General features: G+C 41.6%; 1 protein-coding gene and 1 long non-coding RNA gene across 6 annotated transcripts in view; one reads left to right on the top strand and one right to left on the bottom strand.

Moving 5' to 3' along the window:
• Window positions 1-3,220, bottom strand: part of KCNJ3 (potassium inwardly rectifying channel subfamily J member 3) — a 197,474-nt gene extending 194,254 nt beyond the window's left edge. For 2 of the 5 annotated variants that reach the window (XM_086369053.1, XM_086369051.1), the window contains exon 1: window positions 2,027-3,215. In XM_086369053.1, the coding sequence (XP_086225179.1) occupies window positions 2,027-2,728 (702 nt within the window). In that variant the 5' untranslated portion in view covers window positions 2,729-3,215. Of the gene's footprint in view, window positions 1-2,026 lie in introns of all 5 variants that reach the window. The other 3 variants (XM_086369052.1, XM_086369050.1, XM_086369054.1) reach the window with 3 other exon arrangements.
• Window positions 1,454-20,939, top strand: LOC147378368 (uncharacterized). Its single transcript, XR_015152041.1, has 3 exons — window positions 1,454-1,592; window positions 15,808-15,936; window positions 18,945-20,939. It is a non-coding gene; the product is annotated as an uncharacterized LOC147378368 (long non-coding RNA).
• Window positions 20,940-21,713: the final 774 nt, after the last annotated feature.

Here is a 21,713-nt window from a genome sequence, read left to right as displayed (position 1 = left end):
TTACAGTACATGCGCTACATGGTCTCATGCAGAAAAATCACTATCAGCGTCCTGAATCACTAGAGACCCAGGGCTTTAGATTCACTATAACTTTGTAAAAAGCAAAAACATAACCAAAACATGCTATGTATATTAATTCTATTTATTTCTGACTTCTGATCAATCTACAAACATCTAAATATGTTTCCTTAAAAAGATATGATTTAATAAATTATTTATATGTTTGAAACACTAGAGAATAGCAATAACTGACCTTTAAGGTCTAATTTTTAATTTCTAGTAGATCAATCAATATGGTAAACTATTCTTCAGTAAGAATCTCAAAGTGACACACAAACATGGCTTCCACGAGAGACTTTTGCAATATATTTACAAAATGTGCCCAGTACACCTAACCTAAAAAAGAGGCTATGTATCTTGTTCTATACATAGAAACAGGCACATACAACAAACATGTCTACAGCATGTTTAGCCTGATCCAAATATCTCAGTTCAAACAGTGGTCCATAGCAGGATACACTAAGTTAAAATGTTTTAAAAATTACATGCAGCTCGTTGGAGTTTTATAAAGAATATGATCCACTCAAATTACACAATTATCTTAATTAACATATACATTGGAACTAGATTAAAAATTTTCCAGAAAGCTACACACAATTTGTTTATTTACTGTCTATAGCATAGGAAGTATATGCATATGATGTGAAGTGACAGGACAACTGAGCTACTTTAATTTAACACAATCCTGAGCAAGATAGTCAAAATTGATTAGGGCAAGACCTTATAAATGAATGATAAAAATAACACAAGAGCCAAACTTTTTAAAAGCACGCAGTTCTACTTTAACTGCCATGTAAACTGAAGCTGTATAAAACCATATAGACCTGGGACATAGAATTGAAATTTCAAAGGTAAAATGTCAACCTAAAATTTTTATTAGTGCTAAAATTGTGAATGTGGCTATGGCTTTCTATGCAATGTCAGATAAATTGTTGAGATTGTATTGCAGTCATCTTTCTCAGTTTATGAACATTTGAAAACTAAGGAGAATCCTTCAAAAAGATGAACTATAAATAACACACAGAGAACTGGGCTTGTATCCCTCACTCTAATTGGGTTAGTGTGCAGAGTGGGCTTCTCTCCTTGTTTGTAGTGGTGCCCTCTAACGACTAGATGGACCTTGCTTTAAAAATCACTCCAGAAGCGATTTCTTTTTGCATTTACACGGCTGTTGGTAGGAAGTAATCTTCTTTAATAGGTACTAGGAAGTTTCAGGTGAAATCTGTAATCGACAAAGGCTTCATAGAAACAAGCAATTAAGAATAAAATTAAAGAGACTGCAGGAAAAGCACTCAGCTTGCACAGAGTACTTCTCTAGGATAATACTTAGTAAAAATAAAAATTGATAACAACCAGGTGTTACTTTTTTCACTTTATAAACTGCTTCTCCCATCTGTGTACTTGTTAAAAAGATAACCACAGAGTTATTGGGCCTGAAGCAATAATCCACTTGCTGGTACTACTAGGGAGGGGGAGGAGGAGGAAGAGAGAGAACTACAAATAAATAAATAAAGCCTTAGGTGAAAATTGAGGTAAGTTCAGCACCTTTTGTCTTCAGACTAAAAGCCTGTTCAGTTTTACTACTTCAAGTTTACTGGAATCGTGTACTGACAACAAATTCAAAGCTCTCTAAATAGGAAAAGAGCCAGGGTAGGAAGAACAGGGCATTCCTGTACCTCAGAAGTCCAGGAGCCAACACCACTCGGTAAGTGTTATTAGTCCTTCAGAAAGCGATACAAGTATGTCCGATGAATATAAATAAGAATAAAACAAACAACTGCAAGAGAATGGGTGGGAAAAGAACAGAACTGTCGATTGTACTCTGCCCCATCCTCCACCCCGAAAAAACAAGTTTGCCTGTAGCGTAAGACAGACTAGGAGCCTGAAGGTAGCTCTCTAGTGGGTTAATTCCCCCGAGCGTGGGGAATGGCGGCCGCCAGGTGGGGAGGGGGAGGACAGCACTTACTTTGAGCAGCTTACAGCGGATCTGCGCGGAGACCATGTGGCTGTTGCGCAGGTTGCCCACTCGGAACATGAGCGTGAGTTTCCCGTCCCTCATAGAGATCACCGCGTGCTCGCTAAACATCAGGGTCTCCGCGCGCTTCTTGGGCTGGGACATCTTGATGAACATACAGCCGATGAGGAAGGCGTCCACGATGGAGCCGAGAATGGACTGGAAGAGGAAGAGGATGATGCCCTCGGGGCACTTGTCGGTTATGTAGCGGTAGCCATAGCCGATGGTGGCCTCGGTCTCGATGAAGAAGAGGAAGGCCGAAGGGAAGTTATAGACATTGGCCACGCAGGGCGTGTAGTTGCCGACGTGGGCTTTGTTCAGGTCGCCCCGAGTGTAGGCGATCACCCACCACATGGACGCCATGAAGAGCCAGGCCACTGTATAGGTGAGGATGAAGATGAAGAGGTTCCAGCGCCACTTGAGGTCCACCAGGGTGGTAAAAAGGTCCGAGAGGTAGCGGCTCGTCTCACTGCCCAGGTTGCCGTGTTGGACATTGCACCGGCCGTTCTTGTCCACGAACCGCTGTCGCTTCTTCTTGGGCACAAGCTGCTGCTGCGGGCCCTGGCCCGGCCCCTGAGGCTGCAAGCCCGAGCCGCTGGACGAGGTGGTCACTACCTGGTAATCGTCCCCAAATTTCCTTCGGAGTGCAGACATAATACGGAGGGGCGAGCCAGATTCAAACGCGAAGCGAAGGCGCAGGAGCCGAGCGCTGCAAACCAGCACCAATAAGGAGGTGGGGGCGGGAGAGAAAGGGGGGACCAAAACCGGCGCGCCTGGGGTGGGGGGCGCACCCGGCGGTAGCTGCGGTCTCTGCCCCCCGCAGACGTCTCTCCTCCCCTGGGACGGAGGCTTTCTCTCCACGCTGAGTCTTAAAACCGAAAAAAGTGTTCTCCCACACTCAAGGCAGGAGGGCTGCGAGGACCACGAACCCAAGCGCGAATTCGCCTCCAAGCTTTTCCAGGCTTCTCCTCTCTGCCCCCACCACCGGCATCCCGGGGGCCACCTCTCGCCTTCTCACAGCCCCCCTGACTATCCTGCCGCACTCCCAAACTGACTGCTTTAAAATTAACGAGTTGACCAGCGAGTTCCTCCCCACCGGCCAACTCACCGGGTTGCCCAAGCAGCACTACCTGCTCCGACCAGACCCTCCCCCCCCACCCCGCCGCTCCCAGCTCGCCCGTCCCCCCCACCCCCCGGGACGGCTGCCGGCTCCCTCCGGCGCTCCCGCCTCCTATCTTTTGGCCCAAATCCCGCCCAAAGGCATCTCTGCCCGGGCACGGGTGCAGCAGCCCCTACCCACGTCCTCCCGGCTCAGAGTCCCCTCTCCGGACTCCAGAGACGCGTCCGCCTGCCGTCCGCTGGCCGCGGAGTTTCCACGGGCGCCACCAGGGCCCCCCCGGCCGCCCCCGCGCCCGGTAGAGGTGGCGGTGCGCTACAGCCCGGCACTCACCCTGGGGGAGAGGGCAGGAGGCGGCGCCGCGGGCGGCAGCGGCCGCAGGGCCTCGCACTCTGCCCTCAAGGCTCTTCTCGCCTCCACTTTTCCCGGCGCACCACGATGGGCGCCAACGCCGGTCCCCCAAGCTCCGCGCCTTCCTGGGGGCACCGCGCGGCCCCCACCGGGAGGATCCTGGTGCACCGGGCACAGGAAGACTTGGGAGCGGGACTCGAGGGTTCCTGGGCACCGCCGCGCTCTCCTAGCTGCCGACAAAGGTGCTGCTGAAGGGGGTCTGAGCTTCGGGATTCGGGTCAGACTCTCAGGTGAAATACCAGCGCCGCTCCAGCTTTTCCTCGGCTTCACGGCGCCTGCCTTTTTCCTCTTCCCTCCCTGGCCCCCCACTCCCGGTCCGCGTCTCTGCGGCCCGGGTGGGAAGGAGCGAGGCGCGAGCCGGGGGCGGCGGGAGAGTGGTGTGTGTGCGGGTGCTTGTGATCCGCTGCAGAGCCGCGCTAGCCCCGCCTGTCCTGCTTCCCCCGCTGTTTCACCAGCCTGAATTGCACCTCCGCGCCTCAGTTGAGCCTGCAGTGTCTGGCAGCTCAGGAAAAAGCTAGCCCCTCCAATGAGATGCGACTCTAAATCTGCTCCCCAAAGCTAGCCAACTCTTCTTCCTCGTCCCTCTGCATCAGGCAGAAACCCCCCAACAAGCAGGAAAGGCTTCTCTTTGAAAGGGGAGAAGTATAATGTGTCTGTATAACTAGGGCTCTCCTTTACACGGATGCCTGGGTTTAAGGATGCACCATAAAGAGAGACCGCAACTGGCTTCGTGATAAACCTGTTCAGAACTCAGAGCTGCCAGTAGCAGAGGGGGCTCAAGATGGGAACAGAAGAGACGGGAGACACTCTTAGGAGAGCTCACAGTCCTGCCTGAGAATGGCTCTATCAGAAAGGCTCAGAATGTCCGGAGTTAATGTGTGGCTGTAATTGAAGGATGAAGGCTGGATTGTAACAGCCCAGGCCTGGCAGTTAACTTAATGGAAGGGCAAAGTGCAGAAATAGCTAATATAGCGCCCATGTGGAAACATCAGTTTGTTTACCACATTTCATGTTTGTTCTAAGATGCCATGGTCTCTTATGGCATATTCCATTCATTCCAGATCCATAAAATTGAGTTGTTGGAAAATCATCAAATCATGGGATTATGAAAACAAGGGGCTGCTGTAAGACTCCCAGGCAAAGGAAAATGAATCTTTCTACTAATTCTCCTCTAATAGGTGCTCTCTTCTAATTCTCTCTCAACCTTAGTGCAGGTCAGCCATAAGTAGAGGACTCTTGCCCTGTGGTTTGGTTAAAATCCCTACGCCAGGTTACAGACTTCTGCTGCAGGCTGTCTGATAAGAGGTCAGTGACTGTGATTCTTTAGGATTAGGTAAGAAGGGAAAGTGACCCTGTGGGAAGCGGAAATTTCTCTGGGCCTGGATCATAGACCTGATTTGAGTTTTGGCCCTGCTATTTACAAACTGTGTGACCCTGAACAAGTTGCACACAACGTCTTTGACCCTCAGCTTTCTATTCTGGAAAATTAGGAGTTTGAACATTTTCCCAAAGTTGATACCTGAAAAGGAGAATGAATGTGGTTTTATTAACTCTTCTAGCTGCAAAGGATGTCATAGACTGGGCTGTAAAGTTGCAATGAGGCCAAGAGATGAGGAATGAGTGTTTGGAGTTGGTCTCAAGCTGTGAACTAGCACATATTCTCCTCTCATCTCTGACTGCTCTCCTCCTAAGTCATGATGCCCTTGCCAGGCTGGCTTCTTTCAAATCCTGAAACCCACTGAGGCATAATCCTCATCCTTGGACCTTTGTTTATCTGTGTTCTCTTTCTGAAATGTTCTTGCCATGGCATTCCATATTGCTGATTTCTTCAATCATTCACCTCAGCTTGAATGTGTCCTCCTTAAGGAGCTCTTTCACTAGCCTCTCATCTACCCCCTATCACATCAACTTAGTTCATCTTCATGATACTTCTTTTTCCAGCTACTATTTTCTTCATTTGTTTCCTGTTTCTCTCTCATTCTGTCAGAGTCCTGGAATGGAAAAGCACACATCTTGTCCCTAACACCTCGAACACTATCTGTCATGTACTGGGTCCACAATAAATACTTATTCAATCAGTAGCATATACCAACATACATATATCACTAGAAACTCCACCTGTACTGAGTAATGCAAAATTAAAAGTTATCCCTAAATCAGGTCACTTAAATAATTTAATATAAAAAAGCACGTAAATTAAAGCAATCCTTCCTGTGCTTGTTAGTTTTCAAACTGATATTCAGTCAGTTGCCAAATCCTTTGATTGTCCCTCTGATCTCTCTTTTTTAAATGCTACTTTCTTCAAATCGTCATTTCGTTTTAGACCCAAAGTCAAGTGATGTTCTTACCTTTAGCCTTTTACTCCTTCAGGCTGTCCTAGGTAATATTACTAGGTCTGTCTCCTTAGAATCGTATCCATTTATCAGTGGCATGGAAACCAAAGAGTTATTTGATTATTTCATTTAATTATATCATTTCCAAGCTTTTAAACATTCCCACTTAAAAAAAAAAAAAGTTTTTCTATGAAAAACCTTTGCCATTTTCCAACACCCAATCTTTTTTCCCAAACTTTAAACTTTTATTTTGTATTGGGGTATAGCCAATTAACAATGTTGTGGTAGTTTCAGGTGAACAGCGAAGGTACTCAACCATACATATACATACATCTATTCCCTCCAAACACCTCTCTCATCCAGGCTGGTATATAACATTGATCGAAGTTCCATGTGCTATACAATAGGCTCTTGTTGGTTATCCATTTTAAATATAGCAGTGTGTACATGACCTTCCCAAAGTCCCTAACCAACAACCAAATTTATAAACAAGTTTATATGTTAAGAAGCATAGTCTAGTCTAGAGGCTAGAAGGGGGAAATCACTTGGGTCAATGTCACAGACTTAATACGTAGAAACTTTGAGATTTGAACCCAAAGCAATGACTCTTTAGAACCTGGTTGCTCTGCCATCATTTCCCAGATGCATAGAAAGGAATCTGGGATTCCTGCTCCACAGCCAGGGTCTCCCTCCACTCCACCACACTGCTCATACAGGTTGAGATCTAAGGTCCACCAGAATATAGCCTAACCTATCTTTCCAAAATTATCTCCTCTGTTCCCTTTAATGTGGTCTCTGATTCAGACAACTTTGGTTCTGCAATTTCCTGAACATTAACTGCATTTGCTCAATGTCTGTCCTGTCACTTTAAGTTTTCTTTTTCTATTCCTGAAAAGTCCAAATTACCATCTCTAGTGTATACATGGAGAAGGCAATGGCACCCCACTCCAGTACTCTTGCCTGGAAAATGTCATGGACAGAGGAGTCTGGTAGGCTGCAGTCCATGGGGTCACTAAGAGTCGGACATGACTGAGCGACTTCACTTTCACTTTTCACTTTCATGCATTGGAGAAGGAAATGGCAACCCACTCCAGTGTTCTTGCCTGGAGAATTCCAGGGACGGGAAGCCTGGTGGGCTGCTGTCTATGGGGTCGCACAGAGTCGGACACGACTGAAGCAACTTAGCAGCAGCAGTGTATACATAAGCGAAGGGGGAAATTTCTTAGTTTTTATTTCAAGTGCCATCTCCCCCAGCTTTACCTTATGCTCCCCCTAGCCACAATCATCCCTTCACTGAATTCTAATTCCCCTAGATTTGCAATATGGCTTTTACTTTCTGGCCTGTGCCTGAGTTCAGAATTTACCAAGATTTCCCTTGTAAAATGGTAAACACCCTGAACATCCACCTCTTGATATTTAGATACCATCTAGCACTCCAGCTACCCAACCCTGCCTTGCAAAGTTAAATATTTAATACATTTTAAAAAAGAACATAAACTACTGAGCCTACTGTAACATGCCAGGAAACTTGCTTGAAACTTTACAGTTACTATTCCTGTTTCAGAGCCTGCAAGATGGTAGAGACGAGATCCCAAAGCATGTCTCCCCATTTTCAAGGTATCTCTTGGAGAGAAACAGTACTGCCTGATAAGTTAAAGATTTTTCAGGATGCCATCATTGTCACACTTTACATGTGACTGAGCTTTTGACCTCTTTGTGACATCCAGTCCCACTCCTTGAAAATGTTTAAAGATGAATCAAGCACATCTTCCCCTGTCAGGGCAGCTGCTTCCATGATGAGGTTCTGGAGAGCAGCCAGCCCCGTGGTGCTGAGGTCAGGCAAGACGTGTAGAGAATGGATGACAGAAGGCCACCTAATCAGGTGCTGTCTGATGAACTGAAGTGAAACACTGTGGACAGAATGGGTCAAAGACAGGAGAGGCACACAGTTTCAGCCAAGGCCACAAAGCCAGAACAATGTGGAAAATAGAACTGGAGAATACACAAGCTACCATTTAAAGACAGGGTGGTAGATTATCAACAAAACTACCATGCAGTTCTTAGCTGGAGGAGGGGAAGGAATCAAAGCTATATTTAACAACCAACTCAGTTCTAAACAAGCTACACATTTATTCTTCCCAGAAAGTGATTCTGGCAATGTCTTATTTGCTGTGTCCAAAATTAGTAATAACACGAATAACTGTAACTTTAAAAATGAAGGATATGATTCTGTGTTTTAATACTGAAAAAGCATGACTTTGCACTTGCACTCACCCTATTATATAACAGAACAGTGTGGAGAAAAGAGTATATTTAATGTAAAAGAAAAAACCCTCTGCCCCCGAGAAGTCCAAATTCTAAAAATGACTTAGTCTGCCAACTGTGAAAAAAGCAAGGCTTTGAACATTTCAGCATACCTGGGGTTCATCTCCTCGTCATTCACTTATTGTTACTGTGACTCCCACCACGCGACAGTCTGCATGGCCAGAAATATTAATTACTCCCAGGTGAAAATGGTATTATATTTAATACTCCTTTACTCCTAGTCCTACCATTCTCCAAAGTCTGGTGAAGGGATGGGCAGGCTTGGGATCTGAAGCTCTTATGCTTCAAAAGCTAACATATCCCATTACCACCATAAGCTCTGCTATATTTGGGAAGAGGTCACTCTTTGAAATTCTGTATGCAATTTTGGGCAATAGAATGGTGTGTTTTTTTTTTTTTTCCAATCCTCCTAAAAAAAGAAATACTGAAGTTATTTTCTCTCTTGCCAAAAAAAGAAGGAAAAAAAAATGAAAGGGAGAAATCAGTTTGAGATCTGATTGCACAGACTTGAGAACAGAGGCATTGCCATACCATAGCAGATGACTCATCCAGTCCTTCATCTTGGCTCCGAATCCTGGCCTCTGCCAGAGGATTCAGAGAAAGGCAAGATGCCATTGTCACTTGGAGACCGTTTATTTAGTGAGAATTTTTCTGACATAAACCTGCTCTTTACACCAGTCCCATACATGGGAATACTCTGGTTTATGAAAGACTAAAGACTTTTAAAAAGTCTTTCAAAACTAAGGTCTGTTAGAAAAGAAATAATTATCAGACTCAAGGGTTTATTAAGGATATGAAAGAAAAAATAATTTCCTATTGGAATTATGTCAGTTGAAGTTATATGTCTGAGAATTTCTCCCCTGAGAACACTGATAAAGTCCCAGATGTCAAAATATGTACAAAAATGCTGCTTAGTTCAATACAACACACACTTAATGTGCATAAACCATGTGCCCAGCGCTATGCCAAGGGTTGTGCACGTCAGAAATGATAACGATGTAACATAAATAAAATATGTAACAACAGCAATAATAATACAATGTAGTGAGCATCTAAAGGAAAAAGATTGCTTTAGTTAAGGTTCACAAGAACGAGTCTCTTTAGGAAATGCTTCTGAAGGTGAGTTTTCCAAACCTATGAATCACATACATTTTTAGGCATTAAATTATCTCTATCCAAATGACTTTATTTTAGATATCCAAAGACAGAGTTTTAATGTCCAGAATTCTAAGAGGTAACATTTCTACATAATGGAATAAGAAGTCACTTATACTCATAAAAAGTTAAACACTAAAATACTGGAAGAAAAAATACGAAGAGTAGCATTTTGGAACAATAGAGTACATTTTTCATGCTAATTTTTGTGCTAGTATACACAGAAAAGATTGTAATTAGTTTCCACTATGGGAAAGTAAAAATGCAACTTTCGCCATTTTCATTAAAATGTTAGAAGATTGACAGATTGTGTCAGTACAATTTATCTGGAAGCAGATACACAGACAAAGCTAGGAGGGCAAAAGTTTTCTTAGGGGTGACACTTGGAAGAGGAAGAGACAGAATGAAGCAGAAAGAGCCTTTAGGCTGTGATGTTGATCTGATGCTAATGAAAAGAAAGGTGAGAGGAAGTAGAATAGAGAGACACTCAGACTGTGATGCAAATTGGCCAACCCCATGGGGAGCAAAATTTGACCCCTGGAATAGTGTCCATACAAAGTCAGGCACAGATAGCCCTGTCCCATGGGCTCACTGAGCTGTCATTGGCTAGGGGATGCCCTCAGAAGAACATGACTGGCTGAATGCTGCAGCAGACCAGGAAGATGCTGTCACCAGAAGCCAGACCATCCCTTGCGCTCCTTCCAGCTGAAGGCATTCTCCAGGGCAGATCATATGGCAAACCTCCATGGCTGCTAATCAGAGAAGTGTAATCTATCAGAGTCTTTTCAGAAGTTTTGTTACAAATATCCAGAAATACTAGTATAGTCTAAACAACTGTTTATGACTGTGTTCATAAATCTTCAGTTTTGTCCTGGTACAATGACATGAATGTCTCTCTCTCTCTCTCTTTTTTTTTTTTTCCCGGGCAGGAGTGAAGGGAGTAATAGCCTATGGCCATGTTGATCTTGTCTTCAGTTTTAGTATTCTAGAGGGTAGGACTATATATATATATATATATAACTTCTTTTAGCATCTTCCAAGACTGAGGCAGCTTGACAGAGGGAGAGACAAGAGTCATGAAACAGTTAGGCATAGGACAGGAGAAGAGAGAAAAAGATAAATTATGGCAGAAAATACACGAGATGATAAAGAGATGGAGGATGGAAATCAAGCAACATTTCATAGCAGGAAACCCAGATTAGAAAGGAAAGTGCTGCTATGTGTGCTCAGTCGTGTCTGATTCTTTGAGACCCTATGTTCTGTAGCCTACCAGTCTCCTCTATCTGTGGAATTTTTCAGGCAAGAGTGAGCTGGAATTTCCTTCTTCAGGGGATCTTCCCAACTCAGGAATTGAACCCGTGTCTCTCACATCTCTTGCATTAACAGGTGGATTCTTTACCACTGTGCCACCTGGGAAGCCCCAGAAAGGAAAGCGGAACAACATGTAGAATTTTCTGAAATCTAATTATCCTGTTATCATTTCTATCAATAACTGTGCATTAGCATCGCCTTGTGACCTCACCCCAGCTCATTATATCAGATTCTCTCTGCATAAGGCCCAGGCATCAGTGTTTTTCAAAAGCCCCCTTGGTGGTTCTGACAGCACAGCTAGGACTGGGAAACATTGGTTGTAGGAACTGCTTGCTTATGGTGGATGAGCTTCCCTGGGAAATGTCACATGTAGAAGTATCATCACTCTTTCTTCCCCATTCCTCAAAGGCCCCGTCCTTTGATTAACTGGAGAAAGACAGTTGGGATTAGTAACCCCTTGTTCTATGAACTGTCACAAATCACCAGAGTCCAACACCTGCAGATCTGAATGCAACGTAACAGGAAGATCTTTCCCTCCTTGAAAAGCACCTGGGCTAAGCAGGACGCAGTGCAGGTTGCTTGCAGTTTCATCCAGTCCTACCACCCACACTCATAAATAATGCAACTGAATAGAAGGATCTGGGGCCACTAAATTCTTAAGCCTATTAATGTTTTAAGTTTTGTCATTAATAATGTTTCTACAACTTTCCCTGAATGCAGATGTAAATTTAGAAATTCTGCCTTTATAATCTCTCTTCACCACTATTTATCATACTTTCCTGAATTAAAAACACTGAAACTAGGAAAGGGAGGGAGAGCGGAAGGAAGAAAAGGAGGGAAGAAGAAAGAGCACAAAAATTAAAACTCTCACAAAGATCACTGATCAACCTGTGGCAGAGCACGTTACCCGTGAAACTAGGTGGCCGCGTCGGCCGACAGCCAAGCTGAGATTAGCAGATCTCAGCTAATACATGCTTTGTATTACATGATTAGCTGGAGAAGACTGGGTAAAGAACAATTACAGAAATAAAGACAATAACAACTAGAAACCGGAATGTCCTTTTTATACACACTTACTTCTAAAATTCCTCCCAGTTTTTTACTCAGAGAAAACTCTCAATATTTTTTTTCATTTAGCTTTGCTTTCATTTAGTAAAATGACATCGTAAACTCACCCGTGTTAGTGATGATCCAGCCATCCAGCGATCATCTTCATGTTCCTTATGAGATAACAGAAGAGGCGCTGTGGGTTGGTAAACTCCAGGGGTAGAGTGGAGGAAGTGCACTAAAACTCTGCGTTTCCCTCTTACATGGTTCCTCCTCCAACTTTCAAAGTGGGTACTTCAGCAATTCAAATTTCTGGTTGGCTAGACTAAGCAATTATTGTCAAAACTGCTCTGAAAGTAAAGATTATATCTAGTTTATTCATAAAGAGCTTCTACCTATTTATTATGACACCATAGATTATACTGAGGCTCTGAAAGCATCTTGGCATTGAAGTAATAATTAAATGTAATGATTCTCCAAAGCTAGTCTTTTTTTCCCTCTCTCATCTCTACTAATTGAAAAGTCTCTCCTCCAAACAGAGCTTAGGTGATTGACACTTTTTTTTTTTTTTTTTAATTAGTGAATTTCTCTGGAGAGAGAGGATAGGTGTTAGGAATCTATTATGCAGGTAAGATAAAGAAGATGCCTGCTGTTCAATAGTTACCTTTCTATACTGTTTTTGTTTTGCATCAAGATGAACAACCAAAGAAAGAAATTAAACATACTGTGAAATGACCAAATAATGGACCAAATAATTCCATGTATGTAGAAATAAAATTTTTCCAGCAAGTAGTTTTTAGCAAAATCAAAGAACAAGGATGCAACAATTAGAGAAGGGGAGAAAGAGAGGATGGAATAGCGAGGTCATAGCCCAGTTCTAGCCATCAGTAAAGTGCTTATCTTTTTTTGTATTCTGTGAGGCTAAAGTTGCTGCTGATGAAATGTCCTCACATATTCTGTCAATGTCAGAATGCAAACATCACTAAATAAACCCTTGTGTCAAAATGTCACATAGTGATTATTTATGCTTCTTGACAATACCAATGAATGACAAGGCTGCCTCTATAGCTGCGAGAGGTTGCATATCAATTGTTAGGGTAACACAGATGAAGGACAGCGTAGTCAGCAGAAATTCATTTAAACTGTGCCATTAAATTAGGTATGTTACCAGCAGCCTACACAGTAGACACAACTGTGATTCTCCTGATTGAAAAAATATTGACTAAACAACTTAATGCAAAGCATTTAATGATTAAATGCCTTTCTGAATCCCTGCTATCAAGTGGATAGTCATACTGAAGGAGAAGTGTCATTTATTTTTCTCCTTTATTTGCATGTTGTTTCAGATGTTCTTTCTTCTGGTATTGAATTTGAAGTCCATGTACTTACAGGAGATTGCTATCACCAATAAAGTTTGGATAACACAAAATAAACCCAAATGACACAGTGATAAAATCTTTGCAATATATACACAAAGGGACTAAGATATCCAGCCCCTTTGTTCCTGAATCCCTTGTCTCCTCTCCCAGCTAAATGAGATAAGTGAAGTTGCTCAGTCGTGTCTGACTCTTTGTGACCCTATGCACTGTAGCCTACCAGGCTTCTCCATCCATGGGATTTTCCAGGCAAGGGCACTGGAGTGGGTTGCCATTTCCTTCTCTCTAAGGTAGGTCAATGGGATAAAACTAAGCATTGTGAAAATATTTTATCAAATCAATCAGTAAAATCTGAAAGGTGATTATAAATCTGTCACCATACATTTTCAAATATTAAAAATAATTTTAAAACATTGTTTTATTAGGGATAACACTCTACTAACATTTTCCTCTGTTCATCATCCTGACAGGTACTAATAAATTAGATGTTCGAAACACAATTCTATGTTAACTGAATCTCGAGGCTTTTGGTGTGTGTGGGGGGGGGGGTCTTCACTGTGACCTCTGATACTGTCCCCAGTTGTTGGAATATGAACCCTTGCTTTGAAATTTCTGGCTTTGTGATCTTAGGTAAGTTACTGATGTCTCTGTTTCTCACTTTTCTTACTGTTAAAATAAGATAAAAGTAACTTTTTTGAGGTAGTATGATGTGAGAATTAACTGACAATCTAAATAAATCATAGTGTCTAATATTTGGCACAAAATATTTTCAAATTCACTGAAAAGCAAATAAAAATTATCTTTAAATGAATAAAATATGCACAGGGAGAACGTCTCACCTGCTATTAGCCTACAGATGATTTTACGGCCACAGAAATATAATGAAATTAAAGCAACAACTAAAGATTTTAGTATATTCACCTTCTTAGGTAACATTGTAAGTTACAAGTTATAAACTCTGTTTTCTCAAGTCAACAGAAATGAATGTGCCTGTTTTCATTCCCTGTTGTTGTTCCTTAGTCACTAATTCGGGTACGACTCTTTTGCAAGCTGCATGGACTGTAGCCCTCCAGGCTTTTCTGTCCAGAGAATTTCCCAGGCAAGGGTTGCCACTTGGGAATGGGTTGCCACTTCCTTCTCCTGTGGATCTTCCCAACCTAGGAACTGAACCTCAGCCTCCTGCATTGGCAGGTGGGTTGTTTACAGCTGAGCCACCAGGAAAGCCCTTTCTTTCCCTCCGCTCTCCCATTTCCCTGTTTCTCACTCAATGCTGGCTGTATCTGAAGTTTCGCCACCTGGGTCTACTATTTCTGGTCTAATGGGCACTTGCATTCACTCATTCAGGATACCTTTGCTTATTGATGGAAGAAGTCCACAGGTCAACTCATTCCACCCCCACCCCTACCCAAGTCCTTGCATCAGTATAAGAAAAGAATGGGCTTCTTAGCAGTCCAACAAAAAGACAGCCCTCATCCATTATCCACAATAACAAAACTCCTGCTAGAAGCAAAACAGAATAAAACTTTCCTTAACTTTCTCCTGTAATGAAACAGTGAAAGAAGTATTCACCAGAGCACTTTTTGTGATGTGTAAGTGTTTGAGCAGAGTCTGAGACATGTGAAAGTGGATGGAACTATTTCAAAGTCAGACTTCAAGAGGTGCTTGTTAGTCTTGAGAGAGAGCAAGAAGGACAAAAGGAAGAGAGGAAGAATTGAGAGTAGTCTCAGTGCTGATGGGAGACCTCCCAATGACAGTCTTTGAAATTCACAAAGTTCATTGGTCTGATGATTGTTTTTGAACCCAGTGAAGTGCTTGGGACACACATTCCTCTTGATATAACATAAAGGAAAGCCAAGATGGTCCTTGCAGCTGCAAGATCTGAACGATAAAAAGATGCAGGAAGAAATAAGCCCTGAAAACAGAGACATCTTGGGAGGGCTTTGGATTGGGTGAGGCCATAAGGGTCAAATCAAGTTGGAATAGTTCTGTGATGAGTAAGGAGCCTCCAACATGACCCGTGGTTTACAATCCTGATTTGTTTTTTGGATTTATTTAAAAACATTTTCCTTATTAAGTCAAAGAGACCAGTGGCTGCACCAGATCAGCTTAATCACCATTAACCTTTCATTGTGTTCTGTGTGGGTTACAAAGTGACACAAGTGAGAAAAGGGCATTTGGAAATTAAGAGATAGCGATGGGCTAAGTTATTAAAATAACTGTGCAAATAACAATCTGGAAATGCTATCAGAGTATTTCAAATAAGGACTTTAGAAAGTAAACCCACCTAACATAATAGTGCATGTTTAAACTGGTGCTATTTAAAGGCAAAATAGGTGTACTATAAAAAGTGATACTGATACTTCAATTCTACATGCCTTTCAAACAGTATGAAAAGCTATAACTTTAGGGTTTACTTCAAATAAAAGTAAAGACTTGTAGCAGTATATATATTTATATATATACACATATGTATATATACATATTTATATAAATACATATGTGATATATATACTTTTCTAAGAAACATCTTAATACACACATTTCTAAAGCAAGAGTATTTTATTTTCAAAAGTCAAAACACCTATAAGTAATCAATTAGTTTCATGAAATTGTCACAATGAGTATGTGGAAATAAGAAATATTTATATTGTTTTTTAGAATTTGATAGCATTCATCATCTGTTTGCTGCAAGTTTTAATTGGCTCCAGTAATACCAGGGTTACTTTGAAGAGTTTCCAGTGCTAAATAACTCATGACCCTATGTACCATCTAGAACTGTAATTGAAGGTAAGGAAGAATAATATTCTTAGAACTCCTTCTTAAAAGAGAACTTACAAGGAAGGAAAAATAAAGCAGATAAAAGCAGAGCTATTCCTGTTGAGGCTGGGTTGTGGCAGAGAATCTCCTCAACACAAATAGAAACTATAGCACTCAGAAGGGCATATGCTCCATGTCTCTGGAATTTAATTGATAGAATGGAATGGAGATAGGATGAGGGAGAGATGCCAAATTCATCCCAAACCAGGTCCACTTCCAGGATGCTCTGACATTTGAGGAATGAAGAGGCTGAACTGATGAAAGTGAATTCCTTGAAGGACTTAAAAGTCTCATGAAAGGAAGTCCATTCCTTCTGAGAGAAGAAGGAGTGAGGTTGAGAAGCTAGTAACAAAGCCTTAGTCATAGAGGGATGAGCAATTGTGCCATAGGTTACCTAGCACACCAAATGTCCTCATCCAGGCACTAATGGTCTGATATAATGTATGAGTCTTACAGATGTGCAGGTGTGGGGAAGGATTGATGGGAGCCTAAATTCAAAAAGAATACACTGTTTCATTAAGAATTCTGTGAGGAAAAAAATGTTGAGTATAAACAGCACACTTTGGTGCCCTTGTGGAATGGTATTAACACTGCATGAGAGCTATTTTGAAAAAGCTTGGTTTCTGAGCATTGGGATATGCAAAAGTTGCCTAGCCTACCTGCTATGAGATGGAGTAATCTTGATCCTAGCTTCAGAACAGGGGCTGTCACAGAGGGAGAGCAAAATGCCCAGAAGAGTCAGCTCCATGTGTGATTCCTCAAGGGGAGAACAGTGTCAGAAGTGACAGAGCTGACAGTACGCACAGGTTCCTCCCCTGAGTGGAAACTTCCATTCCCTGAGAGGCAGCAGAGCAGGAAAAAATAGGAAAAAAAAAAAAGCCTCTGTTACTTGACCAGACCTAGACTTATACCTCAACAATAGTGAGTGACCACCAAAAGATTCCCCCCAAAATATGATGGATGGTGGAAGTTGCATTAGTTGAAAAAGAAAGTGCTAGGATCAAGTGGCAACAACAGAATAAGAGGTTAACTATAGAGAAGGAGGGGCTTCCCTGGTGCCTCAGTGGCCTGCAATGCAGGAGAACATGGGTTTGGTCCCTGGGTCAGGAAGATCCTCTGGAGAAGGAAATAGCAACTCATCCCAGTATTCCTGCCTGGAGAATCCCAGGGAGAGAGGAGTCTGGTGAGCTACAGTCCATGGAGTCTCAAAAAGACTTAGCAACTAGACAGCAAGGAGACTGCATAACCTTTACTCTTTCAAGTATTAAGAAAGTAATTGGTCAAATTATTTCTGTACTTACTTATACACTCTGTCTTTGCACCTCCAGAATATTCCAACCATACTTCTCTGTGCTGAGTAGAGCTCAGTGGCCCTCTAGAGCTCACATGTCATAGGTACTTTTCATTCTGTTCACCTTACATGAAATTAGATGTGTGGACTTCCCTTCTTTTTTCTTTAATGTGAAAAGCTGATGCTACATTACAAGACAGATAAGACAAAGTTACTGTGGAATCACTGAGGCTAGCATTGCTAAGAAAGGTAATCCATCTTGGAATCACGGGAAATTGCTTTACTTATGCACAGAGGAGGCCATAGCCTTAGGATGGTAAAGACTGTGGCCCCATGTGGTTGAGAGAGAATGCAAAAGAAGCCATGTATTCTGTGTCCATGAGATGGTAGGAAGCTGGCTTCTACCCAGATTTGCCTTTCTGAGAGGTAGCCTTATATATGATGAGAAAATTTTATTCACCAGAACTGGAACCTTGGCTAGAGAAAACAGTCTCCTAGATGTGCTCCAAAGGGGCTGGTTCAGACAGTGCCTCAACTTGAGCCACCCTAGTGCCCCTCAGCAGCTATAAAGCTCCCTGCTACTAGCATCCACCTTAGTCCAAGCCTCACTGTCTCAAGTTCATGAAGTGACAGAGAACTAAAAGGACTCGATCCTCTAGGCATCTGCCTTATTGCTTGAACATTTTCTTTTTAAAGGCTTTTTGAGGGTTCTGTTTGAGAACCCTCAGAATTTCTCTGGTGCCCTCTGATTGCAGATGGACAGTGCTGGCTGCCTAGAGTTCCATCTTTAGCTTCCTGTCTTGGGAGTGCATCTCTTTTCTCTTTTGCTTTCCAAGCAGGAACACCCTTGGGGGCTTTTCCAAAATGGTCCTCAGCCAGTTCCACTCCCCACAGATACTTTACAGCTTGTTCGCAGGGATACGCCTCTTATTTCGCCGCTTCAGATGTTCTATCAAAGCAAAGCTTTGTTCCACTTTCCTGGTGTGACTCAGGTTCTTGTTCCAGGGTCCCCCAAGCTCCAGGGAATCTATGTCAAGCCTTCCAAAATATTTTCTTGAAAATCCTTCCATCTGGAGTTGTCTTTCATTTTTCCCCTCTTGGGAGATTGTGAAGAGGACACACAATAATCTGTCAATTCTTTGAAAAGCTGTCTCACTACAGCCTTTTAAACAGCAGGTGACATAATTTTGACTGAACCAATTTTATGATCTCTGAGCATGTCTCAAGGTTGTCTGTGACACTTTATTTCAGAAATGTAGGGACTTCATAACTACTGCATTGTTCATGACTTTCCAGACTCCTGGTGAATGAAGCACAGCTGTAACTCGATAACATTACCCATGGATCACATGGGCCAGTGATCACATTATACATTGATAGCATTATGCATCAACCAAAAGAAATAAGAACATTGGAAAATAAATGATTCTCTAAAGATAATTGGTAAATATCATACTAAAATATGTTATATAGCTATAATAAACAGGCTAAAGAGATACTAACTAAACAGATTACATACCCAGAACCCACATAAAAACCTAAAAGAATTCCAAACTCGTGATGCAGAGTGGGTTCGTAATAAATGTTGTTGTTGTTATTGTTAAGGAATGTCTTTTATTAAAGTCTTTATTGAATTTGTTACAATATTGACTTCTGCTGTTTATGTTCTTATATTTTTGGCTACAAGGCATGTAGGATCCTAACTTCATGATGAGGGATCGAACCCACACCTCTTGCACTGGAAGACAAAGTCCCAACCACTAGACTGCCAAGAACGTCCCAGGAATGTCTTAACCGGGGATCCCTGAAAAGCAGATTCTGTGGCAAAGATTCATGAGATACCCCTGTATCAGGGAATATAATCCTAGATAGTGAGAGTGAAGAAAAGGAGAATGAGTTTAGGAAGGGGGGAAAAGGCAATAGAAGATGCAAGGATTGAGTTGACTGACTGCTCCATCTCAAAAGACCATTTTCTAAGAGGCATTATGGACAACAGCTTCTCATAAGGCAAAAAAAAAAGTGATCCCTAGTTGTCCCCCCACCTGTTATTGGTTAGTCAAGGATGTGCCGCCAAAAGATTAATTACTCCAGTTCCTACAACACTCATGTATACGCCACACACATACGTCCCCGCTTGTATATATTTTGACATCAGATACAAATGCCTCTACATCACTACTCTTCCGTAAGAAGGCCTCAGGGCAGGAGGTCTGTGTTGTGAAGTTGGTCATAGTCTACCCCGTTAGTTCTGGCTACAGTTATTGGGGTTGGAGCAGGTAAAACGGTGAGATGGAAGGGCTGAGGGAGAACCATTTTGAAGTAGTGTGTATCTGAAACCAAAAAAAATAATAATAAATTAACTATTGTGTGGAAGTCAGGTATCAACTTAAACCCGTATGCCAATGCTTACCCCAAAATAAATGCCAGTAGACAGAAGAAAATAGAAAATGAAACAATTAAATGAAAGGTGATATTGATGTATATTCATCTCTAAAAGCTTATAAAAACATTGGAGATAGAGGAGACTGCAAAGCAAAAGAAAATGATAAGGGAAGTCCCAATTCTTTGAAGCGCTGAGGGATGCACTGATGCGTTTCTTGAAGCTGTTTCCTTCTGTGTAGTCCAGAACCCTGCCCTCTCCTTGTTATCCTTCAGTGTCACTGAATTGCATGTCTTTGGTCTCCTCAAGGACTCTCACCCAGGTCTGTACTGTGCATGTGAGATTTGCCACATCCTTGCCTTGTTTGTCCTCACTCCATGCCCTCTGAATGATCTTGTTGACACTCTCAAATACAATTATCCATAGGCTGATGATTTTCAAATCTATTTTGTCAACCCTGATTTCTTTGGAGTTCCATATCAATATTTCTCCCATGTTGCTGCTATACACCCATATCAAATTTTGTGGGCTCAAATCTGAAATCAGTACTTCTTTCCCAGGACACATCAGTAGTCCTTCTTCTGTCTTGAGGCGCTATTGAAATTGTTATCCCTGCCATGCCCTGAGATGGAAATCTTAGAGTCATCATTGGCTCCTTTCTTCCCCATATTCAACACATCAGCCTCTCTTGTTAATTCTTTCTCAAGTCTGGCTTGTCTTGTCTAATTCCATTGCAACTGCCTTAATTCAGGAACTCGGGATCACTCATCTGAAATATTGCAATAGCTTCCCATCTGTTCCTTCTCTCACCAGGCTCTCTTACTATAGTCCCTCCATCAAATTCCTGCCAAATGATCTTCCTGAAAGCATTTTTAATTGATCATGTCCCTCTCCTGTTTTAAAACCTCCCTTGTTCCCACTTTTCACAGAAGGATTATTTTTTAAACAATATTTTTTAACCTCAAGTTTGCCTGGAAGACAAATATATATAACCCTCAACTCCTGGTACTCCACTGTTCAAGCATCTATTAAACATCTCAATCTTAGTTTTGAAGTATATGTCAACCATTTATGTTTCTGGAAATTCTAAATTAAGCCTTCCATCATAATAAGAACTCTATACTATTCATATTTGTATGCCCCAGAGTATAATCTATCAGTTAGAACAGAGTATGATCTCAAAAATGGTTATTATTGAGTGAATAGAGACAGGAATTGCTAAAGTAGGATCTTTCAAAAATATGTTTCAGAAGTATATTAAAATACTGTCATATATAAATATGGTTTTGTAGATAAACCAATTGGGGACATATTAGAAAAAAAATGAAATAATTTTAACTGGACTACTCAGAATCTCTTTTTAATGCATATCATGAATCTTAAAAAAGCAATGTAGTATAAAAATATTCACTGAACATTTTGCTACCAAACCAATATTTGAAATGAGTTACACTTTAAGGAAATTATTTTGAAAATGTTTTTATGAGCAGGTTCACTAATTCACTATTAGACAGTAATAAAGACAGGTTCCTCTCATATATATCTTTATTCATCAGAAGAATATATAATATAACCCAAAGGTTATATAGTTTTCTTATAATTAAATTTAAACTATTCTTCGAGGCAGATGAAAGGAACACAGGGCAAGGTTAATTCTTCAATGCCATTCTAAGCAAATATTGTGGATGATTTCATATTCCTGACAATAACAATAATAAATAAATTATCATGTATTTTTTTCTGGATTGTATTCATATCCTTCACTAAATTGTTGGCTCGAGACCTCGAGAACTCAGGGCAAAGCTGACAATGGAAAATAAGCACATTGATCATTATTATGTAAGTACCAAAACAAACAATCCAAGGAAATAGTGAAAAATACTTTTTGATTAGGGTATTTAAGAAGAAACACAAATTATTCTCATATTTTACTAGGTAGAAAATGACTTGCCAAATTTTATTAAAAGAGGCAAGTTCTGACTACATCAACCTGTATTGGGACTCAGGAATCTGTCCTTTAACAAGTTTTTCTTGTAATTCTTATGCAAAAAGTCCAGAGCTAACAGATAACACATG

Source organism: Bos grunniens, chromosome 2 (genome assembly GCF_055505025.1).
Source record: "Bos grunniens cultivar Pamir isolate PY7600 chromosome 2, Bosgru_T2T1.0, whole genome shotgun sequence".
In the NCBI taxonomy this organism is placed as follows: Eukaryota; Metazoa; Chordata; class Mammalia; order Artiodactyla; family Bovidae; genus Bos; species Bos grunniens.
Note: the sequence above shows the minus strand (reverse complement) of the source record. Positions and strands in the feature narration are given on the sequence as shown.